Source organism: Corvus kubaryi, unplaced genomic scaffold (assembly GCF_017639235.1).
Source record: "Corvus kubaryi isolate FWS band 111438036 unplaced genomic scaffold, C.kubaryi_AGA036_p1.0 37385, whole genome shotgun sequence".
Lineage (NCBI taxonomy): Eukaryota > Metazoa > Chordata > Aves > Passeriformes > Corvidae > Corvus > Corvus kubaryi.
The window spans coordinates 33,579,864-33,607,511 of record NW_024581127.1 but is presented as its reverse complement, the minus strand read 5'-3'; the positions used below and the strand labels follow the sequence as shown (position 1 = coordinate 33,607,511).

Below are 27,648 nucleotides of genomic sequence, written 5' to 3'. Positions count from 1 at the left end.
CCCGCGCCGGGCTGAGCGCCGGGGAGCGAGCCCACGGCCACTCGCTCGAGGAATCTGGAGCGGGCTCAGGGCTCAGCAGCTGAGCTTTCTCACTCCGGCTGTGTGAGTACTGGCTGCGGCGTGTGTCGGGCTGGGAGCGAGGGGGGAGAGGGAGGGAGATTCGCCGGCTGCTGCTTGGGAAGGCAGCGTGTGCTGATCCCGGCTGGGCTGAGAGTTTGGAGGCATCCGGATGGGGATGGGAGTCCTTGCAAGCCGGGCCGGGAGCGAAGCACGTGGGTTTGGAAGAAGTTTGGCTCCACGTGGGTGGGAACAGCACTGGAGAGGAAGGAGAGCGTTGGACACCAGATGCTGGAGGGATAGAGGAGGGTTGGGGAGTCTAGAGCTGTTGCAAAGGAAAAGAGCATCTCATCTAGGGAAATGTTGGGTTTTCTATAAACTGAACTGATCTATTTGGATGGTAAAGAGCCATCGAAGGGATTCTGCATGAAAACTTGAATATTTCTGGTAAGCCTCCACATTCGGATTACCTCTGTCAAATCCAGCTACACGCACACCTGTGCATCCCACAAGGGTCCCTGTACAGAGGTGCAGAGCTAGACAGAGGATTTTTAGACCCAGGCCATGAAAAAGTGATCTGAGAAGGCTCAAAATTAACTTTACAGTTTAAGGTTAGGAAGCAGAAAACTTTCCCCAGGGAAACGATATGGAAATGTCCTTATTCTGATTGCTGTGTGGGTGGGAGAAGTGGCTGGGCCAGAGCTGGGGTGGCTTAAAGGGATGAATGGCCTCACTAGGTCCATTGGCAGGTCTCTGCCAACTGGGACATAGTACAGCATAGAGGGAGCATCTCCCTGTGTTTACACAGCCTGCACTCAGTGGCAGTGTGATGAATTGGCAATGTGGCTCTTCAGACTCATTTCAGCTCTGTTTTGATGACAGGAGGCACCTTTTTTCTAACATTTCTCACATGCCAGGGCCAATTGTTCTTCTTCAGCAAAAAGCCAGCTCTTTTCCTGAAATGACAGCTCCTTCTGCAAAGCTAAAACTCCCCCATTCAGAAATAACAAAGTGGGCATACAAGTTTAATCCCTATTACTTGCGCGTGACAGTACCAATTGAAAACCACCAGGGCAAATGCCTCTGTCGCCCATGATTAGATGCAATGCTGCACCTCAGCTTGCCCTGTAAATCCCTCCCTGAGCAGGGGAAAGCTGGGCAGCATGAAAAAGAAGGCAGAAATACCCACCACCTTCCTGTTGTAGCATCTGCCAGCACAAGTGAGGGCAGAAGCCTCCCTTTGGCAGAAACCTCTTACTAAGAAATTTTCCATCTCCTTTGTGCACAGAAATCTCTGCCAACCCACAGTAATAAAGAAAATCCCCATCTTCCCCCATCCTTTCTTACAAGGACACATGGCAACTTAGCAATGCAATTGAGCAGCTACTTTAGTAATCTATTTCAGAGCGTTTTCCCTCACTCTGCTCAAGTCTTCTTCCCCATTTGCCCAGTGCATTGAGATAAAAACACAGTGCCATTTCTTCCCTCCCCACAGAGCCTAAAGGTGCCAAAAGCACCCTAAAAGTCTTTCTTCCCCCGTTTTGAAGCAGGAGGCAAAGGCCAAGGAAGAAACTGCACATGAAACATCTCTCACAGCACGTTCTCCCCAGGGCAGAGCAAGCAGAACGGAGGAGGCTCCTGAACAAAGCAATAAATCCCACCAGGCGCACGTACAACACCACCACAGCTCTGCTCCCCCTTAAGTGCATCATGCCCTTGGGATGACGTGGTTCCCATAGGGATGCAGGCTGTTCTGGCCCTGCATCCCCTTTCAGAGGGTCAAGAACAAAACCCTGGACTCCAGCTTGTCAGGAGAGCAACAGGATTTTGGCTGTCCACATTTTAACAGGCTGGAGACAAGTAAAGAGGGATGTTTAGCAGGCAAGTGCTCAGCACATTCAGAGAAACCTCACCCATTAAGATGTGAGTCTTGATGCCTAAAATCAGAGACATCCAAATCCCTGGACCCTTTTTAAAATGGGAGACAAGTATTCCCCACAGGAGTAATGCTAACAAACACTCAAAGTGCACGTTTTTGTTCTTCAAGTCCAGGTTGGATGGAGCTTTGAACAACCTGGTCTAGTGGAAGATGTCCCTGCCATAGCAGGGAGGTTGGAACTAGATGATCTTTAAGATTCTTGCAACCCAAACCATTCTGTGATTCTATCATTCTGTGATTTTTCTTTCCAGCCTGGGTTATTATAGCAGGTTTCTATAAATGTCCAGTCACCAGGTTTAGGAGATGAGACTACTTATTACCTAAATATACATGTTAGTGAACATCCCATGACATCTGTGGTAAAATCTACAGCCCCTTCTGAGGAATGTCTGCTGCTTTTTAGCCAGCTCATCTGTAAATGCTGAAAGGACCCTTCCTGCTCTCTGTTTTAGCTCTCATCCATTTTTCATTTGTAGCCTGCATTTTAATTTGTAGGTTTTAACTGTACATTTTTTGCGGATCACAAATAGCTGAGCAAATCCTACTGATGGCTTAGCAGGGAAACACTTCCCATCCTGTAAATCCCAGAGGCACAGCAGAGTCCAGCCGAGCATGACAAAGTCCAGAGACACAAGTAGTTGTGCTGAGGTGAAGCATGAATCAGGGGAATAGAAAAGTGAAGCCCAGAGCCAGAGTAAAGGATCAGTAAAGCTGTGGGGGTCAGATGGGATTAGGCTGATCTGGCTGTGACAACCAAAGAAATGATGTCACCCATCAGGACGACACTAACCAGGGATGCTGCTGTTCAGTCTCAGCAGGATATTTACTGGGATCGATACACCGTTAGTGTATAGACACAGAAGGACGGAATTCTTTATTACCTCTTACACATAATCCATAAAAGATGTGCATCTCATCTATCACAGCCTGAAAAGCACCACTACAGCCATTATCACACAGCAGAAAGGATGGCTTCTTCCACATTGGTGCAAAAAAGATTTACTGTCAAATATCCCTTCCTCTTCATGGCTCCAGCCATCTTCTCTACAAATACCTGCCAAAAAGATGGGGCTCTGGGAAATGCCCCTAAGGCTAAGAATGTCAGCTATGGCTTCCAGTGTGGTGCACCAGCAGAGAGCTTCCCATCCTTGAATGTGCTGAATTTGTCAGCCTGTCTATGGGACATCTGGACAGATAGATTTGGCCACTTTGGGGATCTGCCCCATAGTGAGGCTATCACAAGTAGTTTTTGTCCTCATGGATGAGGGCAGGGATGCCTGTGGAGGTTTGCCAAAATTTTGTTTCATTCAGACCTACAAACAGCTGCAAACACCTACATCAGAATAGGTTGTTTGCTGCAGGTAGGCATTAGCAAGGTGAAATGGCACCGAGCTCTGAGCACACTGACCCACACAGAGACCAGCACAGGCATTTGTAACCCACCAGGGTCCTCTCAGTGGTCAACTCAGAAGGAAGCAGTAAAGTGGGTACCTGGGCACAGCAGGACAGGGCACTGAGATGGCCTCAGTAGGACAACCTGCTTCTTACATGACATGAAGGTTTCTAGCAGTCAAGTGCAGAGGACAGGAGATTGCTGGAGGTCACACACCTCCACCACACAGAGCCACTATTGTGCAACCAGCCTCTCCTCTTACAGGGATGTATGATCACCCTCTTGCTGGCCTGGCCACACTCCAGCAGCTGATCCACGAGCAGTGCAGAATGAAGAGGCAGAGCACACCTTTTCCTGCACCCATCACAGTCTAACTGGTCATTACCCATCTCAACAGAGAGGCCAATGCCTTATCAGGCTTATTAAAATCATAGAATTACAGAATAGTCTGGGTTGGAAGGGACATTAAAGATCACTTAGTTCCAACCCCTCTGCCATGGGCAGGAACATCTTCCACTAGACCAAGTTGCTCCAAGCCCTGTCCAACCTGACCTTGAACATTTCCAGGGATGGGGCAGCCACAGCTTCTCTGGGCGACCTGGTCCAGACTCTCCTCACCTTCACAGTAAAGAATTTCTTCCTCATATCTAATCTAAATCTCTCCTAGTTTAAAACCATTCCCCCTTGTCCTATCAGTATCCCCTTGTTCAAAAAGTACAGAATTATAGAACAGCTCAGATTGGAAGGGACCTTAAGCAAGATATTCAGACAGGTGCAACTTCACCTTTATCCTCAAAGTCTTTTTCTGGCAGGATGGAGAGAGAAAGCTGAGTTGTCATGCTGGGTTTCACCTGCTTGGCACTCACAGAGCTGCAGTTCCCCGGCAGCCAGGCTGGCTCCTTTTGCCTGGGTTGAATATGCCAAGCAATACATCTCTGAGAAAAATCCAGGCTGCCAAGCTGTGTTATGCTGTCTCCAGCTACCAATTATGCGGATAAATTGATTGTCATTAGAGTGATAAAGTAGCACAACAAATAAACTTTCAGGAACCATGCAGCCCATTTTTCACACACCAGCTCGGAGGCTTCCCGCTGCTTTGATCAAACACACAGAAAATTGTCTGCAGGCTGCGGTGGTGTTAGAGACACAGACTTGTGGAGGCTGAAGCAAACCAGCAAGAGGTTTAAAATACACCAATGACTCCACATTTGTGCACTATTGTGCAAGACAGGTTGATCAGATGCTTTTTGAAGGGGTCACCATAAAGCTCACTCCGACCAGCAGCCGCCTCAGAGGATACCCAGGACTAAAATAGCAAGGGGCAGACGTCAGGAATCAGTCACTGGCAGCAGAGGGAAAGGAAGAGGAGTCGTGCTGCCTCTGTCCCCTGCCTAGATTAGATCTGTCTCATACCAGGGCTGTTCATCTCCCACTCACAACAGTATCAAGTTCACCCAGAGAATGAGAGCTGCTAAGATGCTGGCATTAATAATTCCCAACTGTATTATTCTTTGTAAGCAGCTTACCTAAGGAAGTGTGAGATTATTTTAAACGCACTGATTTATTAATACACCCAGGATGGCTCAAGCTGCTGGTTCTTACCCAAGGGAGTTCAGCAGTGGAGTTCAGCATCTTGACTCACAGTATTGGGTCTGATATATGACTAACTATGATCAGATGGCATATCTAAAAATACAGAGCCTGCATTTTATTTTTCTTGGAAAATGGAAAAACACCCAAAGAAGCAGAGCCCAGTTTAGCAACCACAGCAGGCTGGATTTTTGCTTTAAAGAAGCCAGCAGTATTTGCCCAAAAGAAGGTGCCATCTTAGGTTGTGTTACAGCCATGGGATTAACCTGTGGCCCCAATGCTGTGGGAGGAACCTCTGGCTGCTGCTGTGGCTCTAACTCTGAATTACAGAGGACAGGGATGCTGATTGCACATCCCTGCCCTAGGAGACACAAGCAATAGGATTCCTCTTACCCAAAGGAAGCCTCTACACTGAGACCACCACAAACTGGGCTGGTCAACTGGTCCAGACTGGTGTTAATGAACTAAACCCTGCGAGACAAACCCGCCTTGCACCATTCCCAGGGAAGCTGCCACAGACATCTCCAGAGCTGTTATCAGGTTTGCCTTCTGTTGTCTCTTCTGTAGATTAAACAAGCCCAATTCTTCTGGTCTGCCCTGATGGTTCATGATTTGCTTGCCCTCAGGTAATTCCTACTGTTTTGGTTTGGACCTTTTCCAAGGCAGAAACACATCCCCCTTTCATTAGTCAATTTAACACTATTTATTTCATGTAATAGTGCTTTTGTAGAAAATAATCCCTCCATGTGACATGAAAGGCACATCAAAAAGCACCTTGCAGCACTCCCAACATAACAAAGACCGAAGCTATCAGTACCAAGATGAAGTTATGGAAAGGAATGATTCAGCAGTGACAGGTTGAGCTTTTGCTCCTGATATAAAACTTGCTTTGAGGCCAAGCACAAACTGGAGTAGGGCTTTGGTCTTCCCTCCATTATGCCATCCGTTGCCCACACCTCAGTGAGTTCAAGAGCTCACCAGCAGTGACAATCTGGTGCTATCTATGATCACATCCCAGACAGAGAAAATATCACATTGGATTTCTGAACCATTATATTTCCACCTGACTCAGGTCTCAGCAGATTTTCTCTGCTCCAGGTGGGAGACAAAAGGGTCCATGACCTAATAGCAAAACACAGCACCACCACAAACACTGCCAGCTGGATCCTGCTGTCCAGCACCCTGTCCCATTTGTTTTCAGGAGAAAATTGATTATTTTGGCATTGCAGTTTCCAGTAAATCACACATGGGATGCCTTCCTTCCCTTCCTGAAAATTTCTCAGAGCACTTCTGCACATTATGCTTAGAGGGATGGTTTCAGCCATAAGGAAAATGAGGCACCTCCCCAAAAAATGGGGGTTTTGTCCCCAGTGAGGCCCCTCACACAGAACGTGCTGCAAGGACAGAATCTGTAAACAGCTGAGAACAAAACAGAACACACGCCCTCCAAAATAAAAGGAAAAAAAAACCCAACAGCAAGTGTACCAGCTTATTCCAGAGGCAGCAATTCTAGGAATCACTTGTAAGCAGGCAGCAGGGTGGTTGTTGGGGTTTTTTTCTTCCCAGATGGGGCCCTTTCTTTTCTTCCTGTTCCTATAGGGCTTTTCATCACTGTGGCATTTCCTACGATAATCCATCAGATTTATGCTGCCCTGTTCCAGATCAGAGCATTGCTGAGGTCTGTGCACGTCTAACAAAAGACAGCCCTGCCCTGAGCCCTTCCGAATCTCTCCAAACCAGGCAGACAAAGGGAATGGGAGAGGAGGATTAACATGTTTGCAGAGAGAGAGCAGGGAGAGGATGTCTTTCCCTAAAGCCTTTTTTTGGTTTGTGGGTCCAAATACCAGATTTTCCAAGTTGCAGGTGTCCTTCCTCCCGGGCTAGGTTACTCATATGGCAAAAAACCCCAAAAGTTGAACAGATGACCCTGGGAGCATCCCACTGCCCCTTTCCAAGTTTGTGGTCACTTCTAAATCAGAGCAGGTGGAGATAACAGACTGGTTGCCTAAGGTCCCCACCACTTCCTTGCCATGGGTTTTCAAATGTTCCTTCGTCCTTTTCATCCTTGCAGGGCACAGCACATCTCGAGCTCAAGGTTTTCTGGCTCAGTCCTGCCTCACTGTGCTTCCCACTGCCACAAACACAGGAGCAGAGTGCTGAGAGCTCCCTGGGGGCTCTTCAACCACCCAGCACCAACCATCCTGCCAATTCCTGCTTTGCAACCTTCAAACCAGAGTGGGGCAAGAGCCACTCCACCCAGCCCTGACCTCCCAGGGCATGGTGCCCAAGCAATGCCAAAGCCCAAAGCTTGTGTAGCTTTCCCCTTCAAGCACCAGTGTCCCTGTGTGCTCAGTGACAAACAAAACCAACAGGAAATACTTTGCTGAGAATAGGGAGAGTTCTGCAGTGAGGTTGTGACACTGGACATTGAGTTCTTGGCAATTAGCTTCTGAATCTTTGAAAAAAATAGCAAAAAAGAAAAGTACAAAAAGTGGCTGCTGGCTAGACCTGGGTTGGGGGACCAGAAAGATTGGAGCGGGACCCTGCAAAGGATCCCAGTGAGGTTTGGATCAGTAGGGGCAGCTGAGACATGACATGCTTTGTTGGGTGGCCAGAGTCCTGGTGGCTCACTTTGCTGGTGCCTTGACTGAGGAACCTTGGCAGAATCCTCACAGTTGTGAGACCTGTGGTAAATTGAGCAGAGTGGAATGGAGAGAGAGATCTGGGTTCAGCCCCACAGGGTACATTTATAACAGGTTAGGGACTTCACACCCCTTGTAAGATACCCCCATGTTCATACCCCATGCAAGAACTGGAGATAGGCAAGACCAATGTTCTCCAAACCAGTCACTCAGGAAAGACCTCAGGGTTGCCCAGAAGAGCAGCTTGCTCTTTGGTCCTGCAGATATCTTCATTTTTCTTTCAGGTCAACAGGTCCATCAGCAAAAATGCCACAGCCTGGGGAGAAAAATGGAGGGGGAGGCAATGGTCAGCAAAGTCAATTCCCAAATATGCAGCTGGCAGGCAGGAAACTGGCTCCTACGCACTTCTTCCCCCATCCCTGACTCAGGCAACAGGAACCATGGCCATCATTCTAGGGCATCACTTGTCTTTCCCTGTCCCTCATCAAGCAGATGAATCACAGCTGGATCCTATCAGCAGAGGCCCCGTATGGTGACTCTCTGATCTCCCTTCTTGCACAAACTCACAGATGGGGAGCCTGTTCAGAGGCAGGGATACAAAATTATGGTGGCCTCCAGCCCTTGCAGTCCTCTGAGGAAAGTGAGTGATAGTACAGCAAGTGCTGGGAAGTGCCTGTGATCCTAAGCAGTTGGCTCAGATTTTGCCCTGCAGAGCTGACGATGTCAGGTAGGTACAGCTGCCTCTAGACCCTGCTGAGATGCCATCACAGAGCCAGGTGGACCATCTTTTGTGGCTCTTCACAGCCTCTGTTATCCATGCTGACAGTTGGGTAAAAAGCCATAGGGGTGTCGAACATCACGGGGGGAACGGTCCAAACCCTCCTTGTCCAGGGACAAGTAGTTCACATTTCTTTGTCTATTTGGTGTTTCTATGCCATCATTGCAGGAAAGGTACAAAGGTTATCTCTTACCTGTCGTTTCAGTCAAATTTTCAGTCATATATCACCCTCCCAGAGGGAGTGAGAAAGACAGAAAAAAAAAAGTAAAGCTTTAGTAAGTGGAAAATTTTCAAGCTTGTTCATTGAATATACAAGAGTGTTAAATACTGGGGTGAGATTGTAGGTGGAAGAAGGCATTGTCTGAGTCAAAATCAGCACACAGGAGGCAGAGACAGATTCTGTCTAAGAATCAGTACAGAGAGCTCTGATCTTTTCCTCCAGTCATTCCAGCTATCACCTTAGGCATAACTAGCATGAATGTCTCAGGGTTCAGATCCCAAAGCGGTCCCAGGATCTCCCAGATGTCCCAGCATGGCACACCTGGATCACCAAGAGAGCAGCAAAGAATGGCCTCTCAATAGCCCAGCAGGTGAAGCCACATGTTGCTCTCTTTGGCTCCACATGAGTAAGTGCCACAAGCCAGGCTGGATACAGATGTCAGCCCTGATCTTCAACTGGACCTCCCATGGATTCTACCTGGATCTGCTTTAAGGATCCATCCATTTGCCATGCTATCCCTTCCACAAAGCACCAGCTCAGGAGCCACCAAAGAGGAGTGTGTTCCCACACTGCTCTCCAAGGGAACATGCACATCACTTCTTTATGGTAAGGAAGTGTGGTGGGGTTGAAGAACACCTCACCTAGATGGAAAATTCCTACACGTTTGAGTAGAGCCTCAGTGCCCACATATTTTCCAGCAAATCAAAGGTGACTCCTGGAGGACGGTCCAGTGCAGCAATTTCTCCACCCTTGATCCACCTGTGAGAACCTACACAGTTCTTTGGGTCAGTTCTGATTTACAGCATCCCACAATAGCCTTGGAGACTGAGGACAATCATGATTTTAGGGCTCACGGGCAGTGCGTATCATAGAGACATTCATGAATGTTTTCCAGCACTTTTTAAGGCCTGAGGATCTTCTAGAGTAGGTTTACCAGAAGGAAGAGGAGTTGAGGAGGGTAAAATGGATGTTGTAGACTCTCCTCAATGCCATTATCTTCCTTGACAGAGGGCTACTCACCTGGCAGAGACCATATTGTTGCCTCTCCATCAAGCCTGCAGCTAAAAAGAGGTTTTCCAGACAGTGCAGTGAAGATCCCACCCTTCAGAGTCCTCCATGCAGTGAGGATCCCACTCTTTGGTGACCTCAACACAGTCATGACCATGGGTAAAGGCTCCTCAGTTTTCTGAACTCTGTTACGTCTATGTCCAAGACCTTCTTGGGTAGGAATTCTCCTTTGCTTCTGGAGAAAATAATTCATTTGTGAGCATCTGTTCAGTATAACAGAGCCTAAATTAAGCTTCCTAAACAAACACAGGCATGTTCAGACACTGGATTTGGGTCCTTGCAGAGTTGGTCAACAGACACACCTTGAAAGCTGATCTGCCCATGTGCCTTGAGCCCGTCTCATCTCTGTTAAAGTTCATTATGTAGTGCCCAATCTCAATCTCTTCTCCTGCAGCAAGGGATCAAAGGATGCTCAATTCCCCTTTTTGAATAGGACTGGAAGAGTACACCCTTCCCCTGACAAAAACAGGACACATCTCCCCAGAGGGATGTGTGGTATCAGCTTACTCTGCACCTCCCTCAAGAGTTGTCTGGCCTCCTGCTTTGCTGCACTGTGCCACAGAAGACTTTTAACCAGGGCCCTATTTCACATGGCAAGGTTAAGGGATTGCTAGGAATTACCATGGGCTAGTAGCATCCTTCCCTGATGTAACTATTAGTCCTCCTGTGTGCTGATTTTGACTGAGACAATACCTTCTTCCGCCTACAATCTCACTCCAGTGAGAACGAAACAGACCACACCCCCTCCAAAATAAAAGGAAAAAAAAACAACAGCAAAGTTGAATATACACTATTGTATATTCAATGAACAAGCTTGAAAATTTTCCACTTACTAAAGCTTTACTTTTTTTTTCTGCCTTTCTCACTGCCTCTGGGAGGGTAATAAATGACTGAAAATCAAGAGATGATAGAAGCTCTTCATTTATCAGCTACAGTTGCAACTCCTCCTGAAGTCGAGTGTGGGAACCGGGTCTGGGACAAAGTGTGGCCCTGAGCCCGGATGTGCCTTCTCCACCTTAGCATCTGCTTCCCAATATGGCATGTTCTGCACTATCTCAGGCACAACTTGAAACTTTGCAGCTGTTGCCACTCAGAGCCTAGCTCTAAATCCAGCAAGGAGGGAGAGGCTGGGATAGTGGGGGAGTGCAGGGCACTGATTATCCCGTGCACAGGGATGGGAATGCAGCTCTCGTGTCATCTGGAAGCATAAAACCAAACCAGTCCTCATACAGGAAGGACCAGGCAGTCCCAGAGAAGGTGGACAGAGTGCAGCTACCAACAGCTCATCCTGGAGAAAAGTCTTCTCTTTCTTACAGTCTCACATTTGTAACTCCAGAGAGACATTCCCTAAATATAAAAATTTTGTTGACAGTCTGGGGGAATCTTAAGCATTTGCCACAATAAGCATTGAGAATGATAGAATCATAGAATTCTAGAATGGTCTGGGTTGGAAGAGACATTAAAGACCATCTAGTTCCAAGCCCCTGCCATGGCAGAGACACTTTCCACTAGACCAGGTTGCTCCAAGTCCCATCCAGCCTGGCCTTGAACACTTCCAGGGATGGGGCAGCCACAGCTTCTCTGGGCCTATCCTGGCACCTTGATAGGGTCCAAGTTCACCCACCCTGCCCAGCATTAGACCATGAGTTGGTTTCTTCTCTTTGTTCTTACCCCTGTTGAATTTCTAGGATGGAGGGAACTGAAGGCAGAATGATCACTCAGACAGGGCTCATAGAGAATTTCCAATCACACTCTCTTCCCAAACATAAGGAAGTGAGAAACAAATGAAAGTTCAGGCATATGCTTGAGCTAGAGGTCAGCTGTGGAAGGCTGGATACCCAGATCAGAGGGCTCATAAAGCCAAGGAGGATGTTCCTGAAACTGGCGGAACAATCTGCCCCTCAATGTGAGGAAACTCAAAATAGAAAATCAATAAAATAACCAGACAAAAAGAATCAGCTCAGTCTTCCTGGGAAAGATCCAAGGGTGAAAAAGTAATTCCAGAAAATGAGGTCAACCTTCTCTAATAACCATAGCTACTGTTTGTGCGCCAGTGAGACGCGCATGTGTGGAGTTTACCTCTCCTCTATTTATGGATTCGGCCTCTTGACCTGGAATTCAGTGCCTCTCAGTTGATCCTGTCGTGTTGTGACAGGCCATATCCTGCGTGTTTATTGCATTGGCACCAGTGTTCTCTTTATCTAAAGTGCGATGCAGGCCAGGACTGATACTAAAATGCAGCATCCATCCTCTCTGTATTTCTAAAGAACTGAATTTGATGTAAGTTCTCACTTTTTTTCTGCATTTTCTCCCAGAAGGACTTTCTAAAGCTACTGAAAAGCTCCTGGGGAGAACATCTGTGCAAACCCCAAAAAAGATGGGGTTTTGGTGCCCAGTTTAGAGCAAGAAGTGGGACTTGAGATGGGACTTGAAGGATTTTGAGTCCTTAGAACATCAATCAGCAGAGGTGTCTTGAAAGCTGCTCTGGCCATGTGATTTGAACCCGTCTCAATAATGGGATAATTCATTATGCTTTGTCCAATGTCAGTCTCTTCTCAAGTAGCCAAGGGTGTAGAGATACTTAAATCCCCACTCTGAGAAAGACCTGACACCCACAATGGCTCTACCATCAGCAAGGAAGAGCTGTGTGAGGATGGAGGAACATGTTGGGGGGCTCATGGTGGAGCCTCAGACTCTCTATTGCCACCCACGCTCAACCATTTCAGCCCTGGATAGATCTCATTATCTCCTCTCCCAAATGACTGCAGGCAGCACCACCAAAGTGTGCAGGGTCACCCTGTGGTTCCCTGTGCCAGGGGTTTTCTCAGGGTCTGAACATCTAGATTGGTTCAAAGGACATCATAGGTTGTGTGGCATTTGGTTCAGCACCTTCCTGCAGCTGCCAGGGATGCTTTTCTCTAATCCCAGTTCACATCAGGAAGAAAAAAAGAGGGGTATTTTCCTCATCTCACACATGGTGGTGCCATTGCAGGGGCCTTGAGCAGGCAAGTTTCCAGCAAGGAGATTTTGTTCCCACAGAGACACAGGAAAATTGACCTGGGGGCAGCAACATCAGTTTTAGTTTACTAGAGATGTTCAGGCATTAGCACCGTGAGTAAGGCTGGAGCCCTCTTTAGCATTTACAGCACTTCATAAATTTCAGAGAGATTTAGGGCAAGGAGCCAGATGTTTGGGGAGAAATTCTGAACACTACAGACAAGTGGAAATATTTTTTTTTTTGGTAGTGTGTATTTTTTCCCATTAGTTGCAAGGCTATATTTAGAAGGGGGGGGGGGGAGAGAGGGAGAGAACGCAAGAGAGAGATTAGGCATTTCTTCATATTCTGTAGTCACTCCAGTTGTTCTGCTTGTAGGAACAGATGTCTCTTTCCTGGGGTGATAGCAGACAGGTCCATGAGGAAATTTTCTTACCGGCAACTCCTCTAACATAGAAGGGAGATCAAGCCAGAGGTAAGTCAGTCCGTCGTGCAGGAACACACTGCAGGGATCATTGCAGGGAATGCTTTGGGATATTGGTCAGAGAGAAAGAGGGGGGCATGGGATTGGAGACAACGTGGGGCCAGGAAGGATTTGCTGGATATTGGACTCCAAGTCCTGGCTATTGCAGCAGGGAGCCCTGGCAGGGGTGGCAGCAGAAGGGGTCCACTGAACATGTGGATGAGTAGCTTGGGAAGTCTCTGGCTCTGCCCATCCAGCAGGTGTGGAAATCCATTGGGAAGTGCCTGACCTGAAAAGCCACGCTGTGCCAGCAGCTGGAAGGGTCTGCAAGGAGCTTCTCCCTTGTGACCTTCTTTGCTTTTGGGATTTGGGGCAGTGTAATGATATTTAGTTGTTCTTCAAAGAGATGGAGAGTGATGGGAAGTGTGCAAAGTTGCTGGCTTTCCCTTCTTGAAAAGTACTGTGCCAGCTCTTGTGAAGAGGGGGGGTGATGTCGTTTGTACATTTGTACTCCCAGGCGTAATTAAATTTTCATGAAATGCATTCAGGAAGGTTTTGGAAGCCAGGAGAAGAGATGATGTACTGCCCGGAATGGGGTCAGCTGTGAGTGGGGATGTTTTACCTGTTTGGCGATGCAGCAGGGTGCAAGCTCAGCTCTAGGAAAGGTGCTGTCTTCCCTCTCTGAACCCACTTGCTGGGTCAGTAGAAGGAAAAAGAAGATCCTTTCTAAGGTCCTTAGCAGACCACTTCGGAAATGCTCCCTGATTTCATAGCAACATACTCACCAACAACAATGAGTTTTTCCAGGTTAACCTGGTGAATCCAAAATTTGCAAAACCCTGAAGGCACTGTGGGGTCTGCACAGCAGCGTCATATGTGCCTCTCTAAGGAAACCCCAGAATCCAGTCTCCCAAAGGGTTAAGACCTGGTTGACCATCTTGGGATGCCTCAAAAACTGTCTGCTCCCTAACTGGGTCTCCCACCTCAATGCATTCCCTGGGCCAAGCCCACACATGGCTTCATGCCTCAGTTTCTCCCTGCAGCCAAGAGAGCAGCACAGCTTGAAGTGAGTGCTGGGAGGCAGAGCTGGTACACCTGACTCCTCTGCATCGCCCCTTCGTCCCTACCTCCACTGCTGTCACCTCCATTCCCTGTGCTCCCTGGGGTGTAAGCATTGTTTCACCAGTCCTGCACTCCCTGGCTGTGCAGGAGCCCAGGTATTCCCCAACAGCAGAACTCTGCTGTTGCTCTTTTACTGCCTTTCTCAGCTTCTTGCCAAAGGACAGAGCAAGCAGGCAGCTGAAGGCAGAAAGAGGACAAAGTGCTCAAAGATTGCTAAATTTGTAATTAAAAATTTCTCAGAAGCAACCAGCAATACACTGGCCAGATTGTTTTTGCACTTGCCTGCGAAGTTCCTGCATGTGCCTATATGGTAATTCTCACTGCAAGGTGCTCCTTGCACACAGCCACAATAGCTGTTATTCCAAACTGACATTTCTAGCACTTTGTCTCCGGCGCCCTGGAAACACTCAATGGATTACTGTGATCCCTATAAAATCAAATACATTTCTCTTGTTCTTTTACAACCTCCCAAGAAGATAGGCTCAAATCCATCTTTCCTGGCTGAGCCCTTAAGAATCCAAATCCATGTGTTTTGTTTAAGATGTAACTTTTTTTTTAAAAATGTTAATCATCTTGGAAAAAAATTCCCCCAAAAATACGTGTTTTCCCCTCACGTATAATGGTCCACAAGGGACAGAGAGGAAAACACTCAGGAAGTCATGCTGTGATTTCTCTGAAAGTAAGAGAGCTGGAGACACACAGCACCTACTGCAGAGATGTCACTCCGTGCTCCCTTGTGACAGATGGCACTTGGTACGAGCCCCGACAGGCTATGAGATATTGGCCTTTTAAATGCTAGCAGCCTGATAGAGCATTCACCAAGACACTTAGCATTTCTGTCACTCCAAAGCCAAGATCTGATAACACAGAAAAGAGGGACATGAAAAATACAGTAGTATTGATAAGGTATCATAGACTTCCAAATGTTTCAGGAGGGACTTTTCTACATAGTGTGGTAAAAACAAGCAAAAATACACAACCTCCTTTTATTATTACCTGTATTATAGATGACCAGTACTAGCAAGCCTCATCAGAGATGTGCTGGGGGATCTCTAGGTGTCCACCACTGCTGGGTGGATATCTGTAGGTCTGGAGAGGCAAAGTATGTACAATCCCAGTTCTCTTTTTCCTTGCACATGCACATCTGGGCTCTTTCAAAGACTGAGGCATTGCTGCTACAAATGGCCATAGAGGAGGTATAAATTCATAAGAAATCTGCCAGTATGTGAATTTTCTCCCCTGTGTATCTTTGGGAGCTTCATTTCAGTTTTTTCATGCATGCTCAGGACAGGGCTAAGGGAGAGCCATGCAGACCTTTCCAAGTTTTAAATAGATTGTCCCTGGAGTGTCCAGGACTATGATCTGTCACCTGGTTTTAAGAAGCAGGTTCAAGCCTGGATGCAGAGAGTTGGCATTTGGTCTAAGCCAAGTGGTATCAGTCCCATCTGGGTCACTTTGCTCCGTGGAGAAGAGGAATGCACTTTGGAGAGTTGTGCTCTCTCCCTCTTCTAACTGGCAGTGATCCCTCATGGCCTAGGGTGACCTGCTGGACTAAATCATTGCTTGGGCACCCACAGACTATTTCTTGTCCCAAAATGAGCCAGGGATGTGGGTTCCTCACTCTCAAAGGATGTGATTTTGGCCTTGGGCCCATAGAGAGCACAGGATCCATCCATGTGTACACACAGCATTGAACACGACGTGGTGGGTGGAGCTCAGATCACAACACAGAGTAATATCCATTGCCCATCCACAGCAGGGCCTTGGAGATGAAGAAGCACATAGAGGCAAACTGGGCATCTCAGGCAGGAGGCAAACAGCTCAAACAGCACATCAGCAACGCCAGCCCAACAATCAGCATCATGCCTGAGACTGGACATTGAAGTTTTCCCTCCAGCCAGATGGGAAATCTGAGTCTCATGGCCAATATTAGAGATTCAAAAGTCAGTGGGGGGTGTTAATCTCTCCTGGCCTTGAGAGGAAGCTGTATGAGGAGCAGGTGAGGTCACTTGGTCTGTTTAGCCTGGAGGGGACCAAGGGGAGACCTCATCACAGTTACAACTTCTTTGTGAGAGGAGGGGCAGGCACTGATCTCTTCTCTCTGGTGACCAGTGACAGGACCCGAGGGAATGGCCTGAAGTTGTCTCCAGGGAGGTTTAGGTTGGATATTAGGAAAAGGTTCTGCATCCAGAGGGTGGTTGTGCACTGGAACAGGCTCCCCAGGGCAGTGGTCACAGCACCAAGCCTGGCAGAGTTCAAGAAGTATTTGGACAACTGTCTTGGGCACATGGCGTGACCCTTGGGGATGGTCCTGTGCAGGGCCAGGAGCTGGACTCAATGATCATTCTGGGTCCCTTCCAGTTCAGGATATTCTGTGATTCTGTGATTCCAGACAAAAGCTGTAACTCAGCACATGACCATTCAAACTACCAGACATTGGCCATCACACTCTTCGTGACACATGGGCAAGAAGGCCATGGCTGGATAGTGCCAACACCCAGAAATTAGCTATGAGCTGTCCCAGTCAGGCTGGTTCTCCCATGGTTTGGCATAAATCTGAAATTATTTCTCTTCAGGAAAACAACAAGAAGCAAGCAATACTCTTTTCTTCACAGAAACCATCCAGCCCTGTTTGCTGTGTTTCAATGCCAAAGCAATTGTAAATTTGCAGGGAATGAAAGGATGTGTGGTGGAGAGTGTTAAAAAATGCCTTGCAGGTTCACATTGGAGGAAACAAGGATCACTCTCAATGCCTGTTTGTGTGGTTGTCAGCTCCAATTTCCTCTGTCCCCCTAATGTTTTTCAATCTGCTGGCTAATTTCAACCAGAATTTGGCAGAAGGCAAAGATCACCTCAATTTTCAGGAAATTAGGCAGCAAAGAAAGGAGAAAGTCAAACAAGTGTTGGAGCCAAGGGAAGAGCTGGAATGTGAGTGCTCATTAAGGCAGCCAAGTGTCCACATGGGAAAAAGTTATAATAAGCATCTCAAGCAGGGCAAAGCATTCCCTCAGCCCTGCGAGCCACTGCGAGACATGAGACTGCAAGAAAGCAGGTGTCATTTAATCTGACACTCATAAAACTATGTGTTTTGTGTCTCCAAAATCCCTTCTATGTCCATGGCATTGGAGGGGAACTCTAGACTGGATTTGGCTATTTACAACTGCAGTTCTCCACAAGGTGGGTGTTTCACACACTTGGTCCAGCCACCCTCAGACCTGGAGGTTTACAGGAGACTTCAATGCCTAGGAATCAAGTGAGAGTAGAGATCTGATGCCCACACAAATGGGATCTTACCTGCCCTGAGAATAGCCTCGTTTCTGCTTCGGGATAGAACCTGTCTCCCTCAGAATTAGCTCTCTTCTCACAGCCCAAGGGGCAGACGGGCACCAGCTTTTTAGTTTCAGCAGCTGAACTAATTCCCTTTCTCTCCCTTTCTCTCTCTGTTTCTCCTGTCAGCAAACCCACCCTCCCCAGGCTAAACACAAGACACACAGAACAAGCTCTACCATGTATAGGGCAAGGTCGACATGCACAAAAACACCATATTTGGCCAGTTTGAGCCAGAGTTGAGTGAGAGCTTGCCAGAAGGAGAATCACACAATTTAAATTGAAAGAGAGTGAGTTTAACCCTTCATTTATAAATATGATGATAAATCACCAGGGGAACTTTAAACATGGGAAGGCTGCAAAGCTAAACACACACTGCTGCCACCCCAGGCAGCAGAATAACACCAGCAGGCAGGACAGGGTAAGGGGGACTGGGGGGGTTGATAGAGGAGCCAGGTTGCCGGATCAGATGTTCCAGTTCAGGACAGGGAGATGAGAAAAGCTGAAGCTGTTTATACTAAATTACACTCGTGCTTGTTAACGTCCTTTTCAACTTTCCGATCCCAGTGTGTGGCTCTGGTGTTTTCTCTGGGTCTGCACACAGAGATCCTTTCTGCACACCAATAAATAACCCTTTTGGCATGCAGTTAGGACAAAGCTCAGTTGTCTGACCTGCCTTTTCATTTGTATCCCATTACTTGAGTTGCTGAGCCGGATCCAAAAGTCCCCTGGGCTAAGGAAGTGAACCCTACTAACTTCAGCAAGTGCAGGGTGAGGCTTAACGCTGACACCAAGCACAAGGTTGGGTGAAGTGGAATACGGGATGGTCAAGGATCTCTTCCTGGGGCAGAAATAGCACTGAGATGCCCATGCTAAGTTAACAAGGGTGATGCCAAGCAGTGAGTGAGTGAGGGAAGAGGCTGCAGGACCTATGTTCAGCACAGCGACCATCTGTTTCCTATTTGGCCCAAGAATGATGGAATTGGTTGTGTCACACAACGATGAGAAAGTATTTCAGAGCAAGTCCCCCTCTCCCAGCGCTGAGCAGGGACCTTTATCAGAATGAGGGAAAGCAGGTCAACCTCCAGTCTCTGTCCCTCCCTTTATCCCATTTCTACCCAGATTCCTGCTGTACTTTTAAGGAAATGCTACCAAGAGTCTCCCAGCCAGACAGACAAAATCCCGCCTCAGAGGTATAATATAACAGCATAGGCCAACTGGCACGGTCAGACAGCACTTAGAAGGATGTGTGTTTACCCATCTTGGGCTTTGCAGACTGCCAGCTCCCAGAAACAGGGATTGCATGGAAATGTGGGGGGCTGAGAGCTCAGTTAGGTATGAAGTAGGCTGAGCTCCAAGCTCTTTGTAGATTTTAGCAAGGGGGTTAACCCAAAGTCTATTTGCTCTGTAAGTAAAGGTGGTTCTTGCAGCTCTTCATGAGCTCATGCCATAGCCATGAGTAATAAATTGTGCAAAACACAGCAAAATAAAGGTTTGCAGAGGCTGAAAAGCTTCTCATTAATTTAGCCATGCCCCTCACTGCCTTCCATATGCCACTACTTCATGGTGATGGGTAGCTGAACTGACTCACTTAAACACCTGCATGAGTATTTCTGATTGCAGAGAAAGAGACCTGGTTGAGATAATATTTGGACTCAGAAAGGGGAAGAATTTAAAATCTTTGGAAATTTTTAGCTTTGCTCAGACACAAGGTCAGGCTGCCTTTCTGTGCTGCAAAATGGGCAGTGTACCTTTCTCATGGGTTTGGAGTCCCACAATGGAAAAATCCTTAGCAGCTGTAAACCAGGGGTTTGGTCCAGCTCCATCTCATTAAGAGTACTCAGAGGAATTTTGTTGCTTTGCTAGTCCAGTTCTCCATCCTTTCTGCTTGTGAGCCATGAGATGAGGACAGTCCCACAAAGAAAGGAAGAGGCCATTCACCCAAACATCCATCAGTAACAATTTGATTAGAAGAAGATTTTTCCCACAACAGTCCAAGAGGCAGCTTTTTCACAGACTGTCAGGGAGGAAATCTTCAGGATTAATTAAATTTGCCAGGACTTCTTTCATGTAGTTGTTTGGATTTTGAGTTCAGATCGGGCAGCAATGGACTGGGAAAAGACACAAACTCTAATGCAGCACTTCTTTGCATATTCAATTTGGCAAACACAATGTTACCTGTTGTTTTTCAGCAGTTTTTAACATCTCGAGTTTTTTTCCTTGCACATGGGGCTCAGTGGAAAAGGTGACTATGTAAGCCAGGACATAGTATATGCTGATTATTTTAATTTTCTATTTGTCTGTAACATGTTCTACATCCCTCAAAGGCATTGTGAGGATGAGGAATATTTGAATGTATTTGGAGGCACTGATTTCACTCAGGCAAGAAACGCAAAGTAAGATAAATATCAGGTGTTTGTGATAAGGGATCTCAAACTGAAGAAAAATCTCCCAGAGGAGGCAAGTTACTAACAAAATGTAATATCAGAGCAAACAGCCAGTGCCATGGAATTACAATGAGAAAACAAATGCATGTGTAATTCAATACAGCCTAGTGCATGCTCAGGGATGGGATGGGTGATTTTGTCTTCTCCCTTGCTCAAGAATGTGTCTGAACACAGATATACAGACTCTCACTGCACTCCAGGGGCATCAAAGTCTTTCTTTATTCCTTGGTTTCCACAGTGCTCCTCTTGATAGCATCTGCAAAGAGAAAGCTGGGAGCAGATCCAGGCATCTGCTCATTTCAGTTTGTTTTTGTAATTAAAGAGTGAAACAAACAGAGAAGATGGTGAGAATTTTAGGAAATCAGTAGCAAACAGACCAGGGTTCTGCATCCTACCCATGCATCTTTCTCAGGTGTCAGACTTTGCAACTCCACTACCTTCAGCCTATCTTGAGGCCAGTTTTTCCTGTTTTTCTCTGACAGTGTGCTTGGCACAAAATGTAAAGAGACAAGACTCTCCCTCAGGAGTCTGCAGGCTCAGTCAGACCCAGAAAAAATGCCGTGAACATGTGTGCTACTTTGGCTGCCACCAGAGCTCAGTACAGGGTGAGGTAATCTGGTCATTCCCAAACCAGATGATGTTCCAACGTCTGGTTTCTGCTGGAGATGACCTAGAGGTAAAAAGGGACAGAAACTAGCATTGTTCCTCTTTGCCCAGTAGTTCTTTGGGACATTAAAGGTGGCCTGACCCCAGGCTTCAGGATTTCAGTCCTGCAGTGTGCTCTGGCACTGCATTGGATCTCAGGAGGGCTTTATGTCTGAGCACCAGCCATTCCAATGGACAATTAAATTCCTTGGGCTTGAGTGGCTACCTAAATAAAACAAATTGCCATTTGATTGGAAATATCCTTCTGAGCTCAAGGATATTAAAAACCAGTTTTTTCCTTCACACCATTTCCACAGACTGAGAGTCAAGAAGGAACTATAGTAATCCCCAAACTCCAGGCCAACAAACCCAAGTTCCATCATGATGGCAAGGTCACTTCTCCAAGAATTTTCACACCTGGTCTTCTAAATTCTCAGTCCTAATCTCTGCTTTTTCTCAACAAATGTTCTGCTTCATGCTCACCTGGCTTGAATGAACCATGCAGAGTAATCACAACTAGGCTGTAGCATCCCGTGAGGACTCTTGATCTTGAATGTTGGCTATTGACCAAACACTGGTGAAACACACCAGGAGTGCTGTATGCAGGAAATGCAGAGACGCTTGGTGGCCAGGCAGGAGAAGGCTTTGGCACTCATCAGGCAGGCTCAGAGCTGCTGTGATGTTCTCTGGACCCATTAGTACTGTACCTGCAAAACATTTTCTTTTGGAGTTCAGCAGGAACTCTTCTGAGGATCCACTTTCATCCTAAGTAGCTTCTTCCTCCACTTTGTACACAGCCACCAACAGCTTGAAGCATCTCACAGGCGACAGAGCACTTTTGGTCCATCATCCTGATCCCCATAAGCAGCAAAAAGGATTAGTGCAGGAAAAAAGCCAGCTGCCAGAGGATGGAGCGTGCTTGGCAAAGCTGGACATCCAGATTCCCTCAGCAATTCCAGCCTTCCACAGTGAAACACCCAGCCCAGGCACACTGCAGTTCTGTGAGCGCTGGGAGATGTGTTTGCAGATCCTTGTCTCCCAGTCCTTCCGCATTTGGCTCACTGGTAGCACGGATTTCAAACCCCCATAAATCAAGTCTTTCAGCATCATTCTCTGCTGATCCAAGCTGGTTTTTTTAATGTCAAAGCCCTGCCCAGCCACTTTGAGATATTCCAGACATTTTTCAACCATTTATTTTTATTGAAACCAGCCAAGTCTCTGTATATATTGGGCCCTTTTTTTATCTTTTTAATATACAAATGAGTTTAAAATAGTGTATAAGTCAGGAATGATTTGCAAATTAAACTGTCAAACCCTGGCAGGACTAGTGGCTGACACCCTTAGCTTGAAATCTCCCAGCTGCTGTTGCTGTTAGTGCAGATCTCTAGAAGATGCCACACAACCTGCTTCTGCTTTCTTAGAAAATTCAGCCATTCCTTGATTTCAGGGAAATCTTACAGCTCCTGAAAACACTACCACATATAACTCTCTAATGGGATCACCTGCCCAAGGCAAGAGATGTGATATTTTAGGAGTCCAGTGCTGGGGTTATGGTTATGCAAAGGTCTTCTGGTCTTAAAACCATTTATGTACAAGGAAGAGGAAGAGGAACTTGAAGTGCGGAGTGTGTGTCTTCCCTAAAACATGCATCTGAAACCACTGGAAGACACTAATTATAAACACAGGTATTTTCCTTGCGATTATTGGTAATCCCATATTGGCAGATGGGGATCTACTACTAAGGATGTGTAAATACGTAGGTTAAAATGTTCTTAGGTGACAAGATTTTGAGCCCTGAGGAATGCTGACACACTTATCATTATACCTCTGTTTCTTTTCTTCCAGACTGCTGGAAGTCAGTGACCATGCCGACCTCCTCCACCCAACTGCCAGCCCTTGACTCTACCAACTCCACCGAACAACCAAAGTCCAACATCAACTTGTTCTCCAAATTCATCCACTCAGACGAACAACTGGCCACAGATTTTTATAGCCTGTGGATTGGCCTGATGGTAGTCAATGCCATCATTTTCCTGGTGGGTGTTGTGCTGAACAGCTTGGCATTGTATGTCTTCTGCTTCCGTACCAAGACAAAAACCACCTCTGTTATTTACACCATCAACTTGATTGTAACTGATCTCTTGGTGGGCTTTTCCTTGCCTGTCCGGATCATCATGTTCTACAGTGCAGGAGATTGCAAGAATTGTCCCTTGGTTCACATCTTCGGCTACTTTGTCAACATGTACTGCAGCATTCTCTTCTTGACATGCATCTGCGTTGACCGCTACCTGGCAATCGTCCAGGTGGAAGCCTCACGTAAATGGAGGAACCCCACCTGTGCCAAGGGGATCTGCATCTTCATTTGGATCTTTGCCTCTGTGGTGACTTTCTCCATCCTGATCATGGCAATAAAGTTTGCCGAGTGCTGCCTCTCCAAGATTCTGGTCCTGATGGTCTGTGAGTACTTCTTCCCCCTCATCATAATCATCTTCTTCACCACCAGGATTATGTGTGCCCTGTCCAAGCCCAGCCTCATGCACCAGAGTCGGGAGAGGAGAATGAGGGCTGTGCAGCTCCTTATCACTGTCCTCATCATCTTCATGATCTGCTTCACTCCTTTCCACGTGCTACAGGTCGCAATCTCCATCAACCCAGACATTCCTCACAACATCAGCCTCCTTGTCTACCACGTGACAGTGACTCTAAGTAGCCTCAATAGTTGCATGGACCCCATTGTCTATTGCTTTGTCACCAATAACTTCCAGTCAACCATGAAAAACATCTTCAGGAAAACCGAGCCACAGCAAACTAATGCAGACATCCTGGGTACGAACAAGAACTCCAAGGGCTCCAATGCAATCATCGCCTTCTCAAACACAATAGGAAGCCCTCTGAGCTTGCCACCGCCAAGCAGTGCCCAGATACAACCCACATCTGATGGGACACACTGCAGTAAGACAGTGCCATGATGCTGGAATATTGCTAGGATGCACGATACTATTGTTTTTGAACTCTTTGTGTTTTAGGCTGAGGTTCAGACTAACAGTGGTGGAATTTATTCCTCAAGAACATTGTGGTCTGTTTGGAAATGGAACCTACAATGCTGTTAGTACCATACAAAAGAGAGTCTATTAATTACTGTTCCCAGCAGGGAAGTTTTCTTTGTATTTTAATACAGACATTTTGCTAGCAACAAACTCTTTACTGTGGTTTTCTTTTCATGTTTGTCGTCATAACGCAACACTTTTAGGATGACTTAGAAAGCAGGATAGCTCTGGTTTGTAATGAAAGATTTTTGTGCCTTGGGCATGTGCTTAAGAATAAAGGACAAGAGGGATGCTTCCAGAGCTATCCACTACAAAGATTTTAGATGCCAATGGAATGGGAAAGAAAGTATTCCAACCCACATATCACTAGTGACTACTCATTTGTTCCTGAAAAAGTCTGAACCTTCTCAGGGAAGAGATGAAGTCAAGCATCTCTTGGCTATGAGACAGCTATAAGAAAACATACATATATTTTCATAAACATTGTCTGTGTTGGGGAGAGGTTAAGGATATGCTCCACCTGTATTTGGATCACTAAATCCCCTGAATTGCAGATGAGTGTACAAAAATCTGTGAAAATGAACATGCAGCCCAGCAAACTCTGCTGTTCTGCTCTGTTTCCCCGAGGAACAGCCAAGATGAAAACCAGAACCAGACTATGATGCTATACTATTCTGGTTTGGTTTTTCTTCCTGTCATGTTGTAACATCAGGGCTTGCTGTTCTAATTCCCCCATCAGCCCATCCACTCAGTCACTCAAACGTTGATACTTCCAAACACAGAAAAAGAATCTGTTGCAGGCATCTAGGTTGAAATTCACCCCAGTACAAACTCACTAGGATGTTTCAAAGAGCCATGTTTAAAGGCTCTTAAAGGTTTAAATAGGCTAAGGATGCCGCAAAATTCTAGCCATAATGGTGGGGGAATGTTTTAGACAACATTATATCAATGAAACAATGCAAATGCAAAAAAATAAAATTATCCTAGGAAAAGTGCAAAACCTGTGGATGAACAGCAGTAACTGTTGTTGTTGCTCCACACCTCACTCACATGTCCATGGCCACTCCAACTGGAAGACTACCACGAATTCATCAAGTCTAGTGATCAGCTTTTCTTGGCACTCACTGGTGTAACCAGTCAGAAGAGCAAGCATTGGTCCAAGCTAGAGCATCCTGGAGTACTCTGCTTCCTTGGGACCTGTGGTACGGCCATCTCCATGCCACAGGAACACAACATAAACAATGCCTCACACTGCCTCTTGCAATGGGGTTTGCAAGAGTTTGCCTCTTGCAACGCATATATGTTTCACCTGACCTTTTTCCCTGCCCAATCCAATGGGACTAAAATTTGAACCGTCAGTATCACTGCAATACAGGGAATGGGGTGCTCCAGTACCTATTCCAGACAGTGGAGTCTGTAATTGCCAGTAATTGCCATGGCCAAGCATGCGACCTCTTTCCTGAGCAATACAGCTGACTCAGTGCCCTTCTGCTGGGACCCCTATTCCTTTGTAGAGGATTTTCCTTCCAGGAGGTGGTGATGAGGGCCACCAATACTGTGGCACTATCCCATGGGAGGTAAGACTGTTGTCCTCATCATCATTTCCCTTCCCAGGGCCCAACTGTACTGTGGTTTCCTTCTGCCTCATCTATTTCCTTATTCATCTGCAAATCACTGATACAGGCACCTCACAGCCAACATCAGTCAAATGATGCACACATGGATCAAGCTCTGACTTCTCAGCCAGGCTGGCCACTTCAAATTTCTGCCACCATTTTCCACCAACCCCTCCCTCAGAGAAAGTAATTTTGTGCCTCAGAGGTCTGCACTTCCCTGCAAACTCCCGAAAACTCAAGCCCACCAACGCACCACAAACACTCAGATATTTTCATGCCTCCCAAGCTATTTGTAATGAAAATGTGTGTCACATATACAGAGTTGTTAACAGCACTCTTTTGCCAAGGCTACTCAGAGAAAGAGAAGGAAATGTGCAGGCCCTGTGCACAGCTTATTTTAGCTTCTTTGTTCCAACAACTCACAGATTCACACCTCCCATTCTCTTGCTATCAACAGTATTTTTGCCATATACAGAAATGTCTTAACATCTTTCTCAGTGCAGTTGTTCATTTGAGGTCAGTATAAAATCTCTAAGATTATTTGCTTAGATTTTTTTAAGTTCCTAAACAGCATCTCAGTCAAAGCTCTGTCTGTCTGCTGTAAACTTCTCTTGTGGTAGTCTGAATTCCCCTTACCGTCAGTGTATTATTCACTCCCTATAAAAGCCTCCTGAGACTGGATAATTCTCTTTATTTTTAATGCCTATTGCCTTATCCAGAGCTTTCAGTGGTCCTTCTTCATTTCATACCAGCTCCAGAACAGGGTCTGGTCCCTTATCAAGGACACAGCCTCCAAAAATAGGAAAGAGGTCAAATTTTTCACAAACTAACCTCCTTTTTTGTGACTTTTTGAGCTCACTATTTAATCCATACTGTTTACACATCTTGCTTTTCCTCAGGGTGCAGTACTTGCTAAACTTCTATCCTATTTTAAATCACCCATTTGTGCTCAGGGCACAAAGTCGAAAACCAGAACCAAAAACTAAGCTATCATCAGAAGTATTTCCCCAAACAGCACGGTTTTGGGGGGCACCTTCCACCAGCCAGTTCCCATTGCTGCTGAAGCATACCTCAGTTCTCTGTGTTTCTGGAGACTGGGGCAAGGTCTCTCAACCCTCGATCTGCACCATCCCTCTGCTCAGTGTATCTCCTTGGGTTGCCTCTTAGTGATCACCAAGAGGAATTGGAATTGTCCCTTCCTACCCCAACCTGCCCTTTCTCTAATGACAACAGCTACACATGTCAAAATATAGCAGCTTCCAAGGGCAATGTGAGTGATTCCATGCATCATTAAAAACATGCCGAGACTGCAAAGGTAAAGCACACACAAGTCAGCTTTTGCAGGGCAGTCTTTCATGCAGAGTATTTAAAGATTTAGATGCGAAATTCCCGATGATTTCAAATTAAATCCAGTACTTAGCAGTCTTTGAGGATCTGGATCATTCCCCAGAGGCTGAAATAGTAATCGAGATGGATGGGCATTGCATGCCATACTACCACCACAGAGTCTGTGGTAGACAGAATGCATTCCCTAAAGAGCTTAACAGCCATAAAGAGCTCTGTAAAAAGCCCCGACCTTTCAGGGAATTACAGCATTCATTCCTCTTTGATGTGTTGTGCTTCTCTTGCGCATCTAAAATCCTATAAAGCGAATTAGAAATATCCTCTTCTACCAGCTGCCCAGAGGCCAGCAGAGAAAGACTGTGTAAAATCTCTCATGTATTTCTTGGGATCTCGGTCATGCCTGGGATACAAAATCTCTGCTAACCCTGAGCCTGAGTCACAACACACAGATATTTGCAGTCTGTTGACATGCCAGGGGATGAGTATCCAGAAACAGTTGAATTTCTTTCTCTTCCTGCTGTGTCTCTCACCTGCATTACATACAGGACAGCCCATGATTCAAAGCGTTTCTGTCTTTGCAAGGTTTTCGTGTTACAGCCCAGAAAACAGTAGCAAGGCAAAGCTGCAGAATATCCAGCCCTCAGTCACACTGCAAATATATCAGGACCCAGAAAAGCTGAAGACCTCCAATTCTGCACCAGAAAATGAGTCCCTGACTGCAATGTGGGGGAGCCTATTAGGCCTATTAGGCTTAGGGAGCTATGGCAGCCTAGCTTCCTCCTGGGCTCCAAGCAAGCTCTGCCCTCCCTCCACAAGCACCTGCCAAGAGGAAAGAGCACAGCCATGTGCAAGGGCAATTTCTTCCTTCCTTGTCCCTCTGGGGTTTGGTCTCTCTAAGATGTGTGCACAAGAGTCACATTAGTCAGGCTAATCAACATTAATAAGCACTGCTAGC

General features: G+C 46.5%; 1 protein-coding gene across 2 annotated transcripts; it reads left to right on the top strand.

Moving 5' to 3' along the window:
• Nucleotides 1–23,883, top strand: GPR20 (G protein-coupled receptor 20). Of its 2 annotated transcripts, XM_042036441.1 has the most exons (3): nucleotides 1–102; nucleotides 13,061–13,157; nucleotides 22,532–23,883. In XM_042036441.1, exon 3 carries the CDS (start codon nucleotides 22,552–22,554, stop codon nucleotides 23,653–23,655), a length of 1,104 nt encoding a protein of 367 aa, XP_041892375.1. In that variant the 5' UTR covers nucleotides 1–102; nucleotides 13,061–13,157; nucleotides 22,532–22,551; the 3' UTR covers nucleotides 23,656–23,883. The 2 variants fall into 2 exon arrangements, with proteins under 2 accessions (XP_041892375.1, XP_041892376.1); XM_042036442.1 differs by lacking the exon at nucleotides 13,061–13,157.
• Nucleotides 23,884–27,648: the final 3,765 nt, after the last annotated feature.

Bases quoted from the DNA above. Each gene is read 5' to 3' on its own strand.
- GPR20 (XM_042036442.1), top strand. From the start codon at position 22,552: ATGCCGACCTCCTCCACCCAACTGCCAGCCCTTGACTCTACCAACTCC.